At 53.3% G+C, this 4,028-nt stretch overlaps 1 protein-coding gene across 1 annotated transcript in view; it reads right to left on the bottom strand.

Moving 5' to 3' along the window:
* MFSD8 (major facilitator superfamily domain containing 8) overlaps positions 1-4,028 on the bottom strand; it is a gene marked incomplete at its 3' end in the record, with an annotated part of 25,173 nt that overhangs the window by 1,498 nt on the left and 19,647 nt on the right. Inside the window, exons 9-10 of the mRNA XM_008070505.2 lie at positions 2,990-3,093; positions 2,668-2,912 (exon numbers count right to left, since the gene is read on the bottom strand). Of these exons, the coding sequence (XP_008068696.2) occupies positions 2,668-2,912; positions 2,990-3,093 (349 nt within the window). The remainder of the gene's footprint in view (positions 1-2,667; positions 2,913-2,989; positions 3,094-4,028) is intronic.

Below are 4,028 nucleotides of genomic sequence, written 5' to 3'. Positions count from 1 at the left end.
CCCAGAGCCACGGCCTCCGTCTGCTGGATGGCGGGAAGGGGGACGACTTTTTTCCTCTTGGCTCAAGGGCTGGAAAAGCATGAGCGTTAACAGCCCCAAGGTGAAAACAGCCCAGACACCGAGGGTCGGCCAAGTCAGTGGGTTGTGCTCAACTTGAAGCCTGGAATGCAAAGCAGCTTTCAAAAGAATAAAGAGTCGTATGGGGTGGGATCGTAGAATAAAAAAGAGGCAGGCCTGGTGGCTCGGTGGCTCACGTGTCATCTCAGAACTGGGGGACTGCAACAGAGCAAGAACTCGCCTTGGCCAAAAAGATTGCAAACATGAGCCAGACGTGGCGGCAGGTGCCTGTGGTCCCACTGCTCAGGAGGCTGAGGCGAGAGGATCGCCTGAGCCCGGGAGGCTGAGGCTGTGGTGAGCTGGGCCTGTGCCACTGCACTCCAGCCTGGGCAAGAGTGAGATCCTACTAAAAAAAATGCATGGACATGGAAAGAAAGTTATAACATATCAAGTCAAAACAACACTAGGATGCAAAAACACATATTCATGTGATATAATGTTTTATCTTTAAAAAGAAGACATGGACCACCGGGCTCAGTGGCTCAGCCTGTAATCCCGCGCCTTGGGAGGCTGAGGTGAGTGGACTGCTTGAGCCCGCGGGGTCGAGACCCGCCCGGGCAAGTTGGCAAGACCTCGTCTCTACAATAAATCAAAAAATCAGTCGGGCATGGTAGCGCGCGCCTGAGTTCCAGCTACTGGGAAGGCTGAGGTGGAAGGATGGCCGGAGCCCAGCAGGCCGAGGCTGCGGTGGCCGGGAGCAGCCACTGCACTCCAGTCTGGGCAACAGAGTGAGACTCCAACTCAAAAATAAATAAATAAATAAAAATAAAAAGAAGACATGGGTATGATCGCTTGACTACCCATAGAGATGCGGCTGGCAGCTCCCGGCCCACTGGCGCGGGGGCTGGGGGATCTCCATGTCCTGTCATGCATGTCCATCAAGGACTTGCACTGTGCCACTAATTGCTTTTGTAGTTAGTATGCTTTCATTCTGAACTTTTGAAAAATCGAAAATATAATCAGTCGGGCGCAGTGGCCCACGCCTGTCAACCCAGCACTTTGGGAGGCCAAGGCGAGAGGACTGCCTGAGCCCATGGTTCAAGATCAGCCTGGTCAGCACGATGAGACCTCGTCTCCACAATGAATCCAAAAAATTAGCGGGGCATGCCAGTGCATGCCTGTGGTTCTAGCTGCTTGTAAGGTGGAGGTGTAAGGATCCACTGAGCCCAGCAGGTTGAGGCTGCGGTGGTCATGAGCTTGCTCCTGTACTCCAGCCTGGGAGACAGAGTAGAACTCTGACTCAAAAAAAAAAAAAGAAAATACAATTCACTGGGCTAAAGCAAACAGAGAAAGTATTACCTAAATGATTTACCAATTCTTTATAGCTTGAAAACACAGGCATTAATTTTTTTTCCTCTTTGCCTTGTTTCAATAAACACTAATTTCTGCTTTGAACATTGTACGCTATCTGCTTAATTTCTAAAGAGGAAGATAATATTTTTAATGTGTAGACACTGAATTTTTTTTTTTTTTTAGAGAGATGAACTCTCACTCTGTCACCCAGGCTGGAGTTCAGTGGCACAATCATGGCTCGCTGCAGCCTTGTACCGCTGGGTTCAAGCTATCCTCCCGCCTCAGCCTCTCGAGTAACTGGGACTACAGGTGCACACTACCATGCGTGGCCAACTTTCAAAATTTTTGGTACAGAAGAGGTCTTGCTATGCTGTTCAGGCTGGTCTTAGACTCCTGGCCTAAAGCAGTCCTCCTGCCTTGGCCTCCCAAAGTGCTGGGATCGTACCTGATCTCAAACCAGGTGAAGTGGGGACCAAAGGGAGGCCCACACTTTTCCTGTATGATGTCCACTTGCAGACCTAATCCTGAATTGTACCCCACATGTTTAATGTGAAATAAAGTTTTAAAAAACAAAAAGCAAAAAAACCCCCAAAGTGCCAGGATTACAGGCACACGGTGCCACTCTTGGCTTTTCGTGGCCTTTTAAGTAATTGCTACGAAAAAGGAGAGTTAGAAGCAAAACCTGGAAATTATCTAATGTAGAATAACAGGAGAATGAATATGGATAAATAATGGTAGGAACGTGAAACAATATAATATTTCCATTAAGTACGATTCTCAAAAAGAAAATTAAACAGCATGAAAGAATGTTTACAACACATTGCTACATTTTTAAAAAATCACGTTACAAAAGAGTAAAGTAGGAATCCCAGCACTTTGCAAGGTCAAGGGGGGAGCATCGCTTGAGGCCAAGTGTTGAAGACCAGCCTGGGCCACATGGCGAGACCCCCATCTCTACCAAAACCTCAGCTGGCGTCATGGTGCACACCTGTATTCCCAGGAACTTGGGAGGCTGAGGCAGGAAGATCACTGAGCCCAGCAGTTGGAGGCTACTACAGTGAGCTCTAATCACGCCACTGCACTCCACCCTGGACAGCAGAGTGAGACCCTGCCTCTGAGAAAAGTAAGATAAAATGCTGAAAGTGATTAAAAAAAAAGCAAACCCCAATCAGGGTGTAAAAACAGAGAACGGGGGCAGGACATGTGGGTGCTCGCAAGAGTGCTTCCTGTGGCTGCGGCGTCAGGGTCCCTGCTCACCTGTGGCTGCGGCCCCAGGATCTTCGAGTACAGCGTGTAGGACATGGCGTTGCAGGCCGGGTAGCCCACCCCGATGAGCACGGCCGCCGTGAGGAACTGCGCCAGGTGGACCACGGGGGTGTAGCGGCACCAGGCCTGCACGAGGGGGCAGCCGGTGGGCGCTTCGCTGTGGTCTCCGGGAGCCTTCCAGAGGCCGAGGGCAGCCTCCCCAAACGTAGGGCCGGGGGCTGAGCCGTTATGCAGGTCTGGAAGACAGGGCGGACGGGCGTGAGCCTCACCCAGACAACAGCGGGCCAGCCTGACCGAATTCCGTGCGGCCTACCTTCCCACTGAACCATGGGGAACCGGCTTCCCCACGGGAGCAGGATGAAGAAGCCAGCCCAGACGACGAGGAGTCCTCCCAGGAGAACGGCTCGCTCGCCAGCCCTGTCGGAGAGCAGAGACGCTGTCAGCGCAGAGTGACCACCACGGCACGGGCCATCGTTCGTCACGGGAGAGCCAACAACAAACGCCTCTTGCTACTTTAATGACAGATCCACGAAGGAGAATGCGAAACAACCTCCCAGTAAACGAGACCAGGGCCCCTCTGAAAAAAGGGCTGCTTCAGGCCTGGAACAGGAAAGCTGGACGACTAGCCTGACATCTTTTCAGACGAAGCAGCGCAGAAGCCACTGGTGCCGACTAGGCCACGACGGAAGGACCCAGCCCAAACGTGACAATGCGACCACTGAGAAGAAGATAAGTAACAGCAGTGGACTGAAACACCTAAAAGTGTAATCATACAAAATTAGCCGGGCGTGGTGGCACGCACCTGTAGTCCCAGCTACTCGGGAGGCTGAGGCGGGAGGATTGCCTGAGCCCAGGAGGTGGGGCTGTGGTGGCCGTGATCGTGCCTCGGCACTCCGGCCTGGGCGACAGAAGGAGATCCCAACTCAAAAAAAGTTTCGGCGAACAGACATTTCTCAAAAGAAGGCATGCAAATGGCTAACATCCCTGATCATCAGAGACACGCAGCCCAAGGCCACCAAATGCCTTCTGTCAAAGAGACGAGCTGGTGAGGATGCGGAGAAAAGGGAAGCCTCGGACCCTGTGGCTGGGAGGGCAAATGAGCTCGGCCACCAGGGAAAAGAGAGCGGCGGTCCCTCAAGACGCTGGAAAGGGGGCTCTCGGGACCCTCGGCCGGTGCGTGCCCAGGAGAAAGGAGGTCGGTGTGTCGGAGAGGCGTCTGCACCCGAGGTCACCGTGGCGCCGTTCACCACAGCCAGGACCCGCCCTCAAGGGACGCATGGTGCCGGCCGCAGGGTGTGCCTCGGCCACGGGCAGAGTGAAATCCCGCCCGCCCCTCGTGGCAGCGCCCACGG

This window comes from Carlito syrichta, unplaced genomic scaffold, assembly GCF_000164805.1.
Source record: "Carlito syrichta isolate Samal-C Ts95f unplaced genomic scaffold, Tarsius_syrichta-2.0.1 Scaffold111640, whole genome shotgun sequence".
Taxonomy (NCBI): Eukaryota; Metazoa; Chordata; class Mammalia; order Primates; family Tarsiidae; genus Carlito; species Carlito syrichta.
The sequence above is the reverse complement of the archived record's forward strand: the minus strand, read 5'-3'. Positions and strand labels throughout refer to the sequence as shown.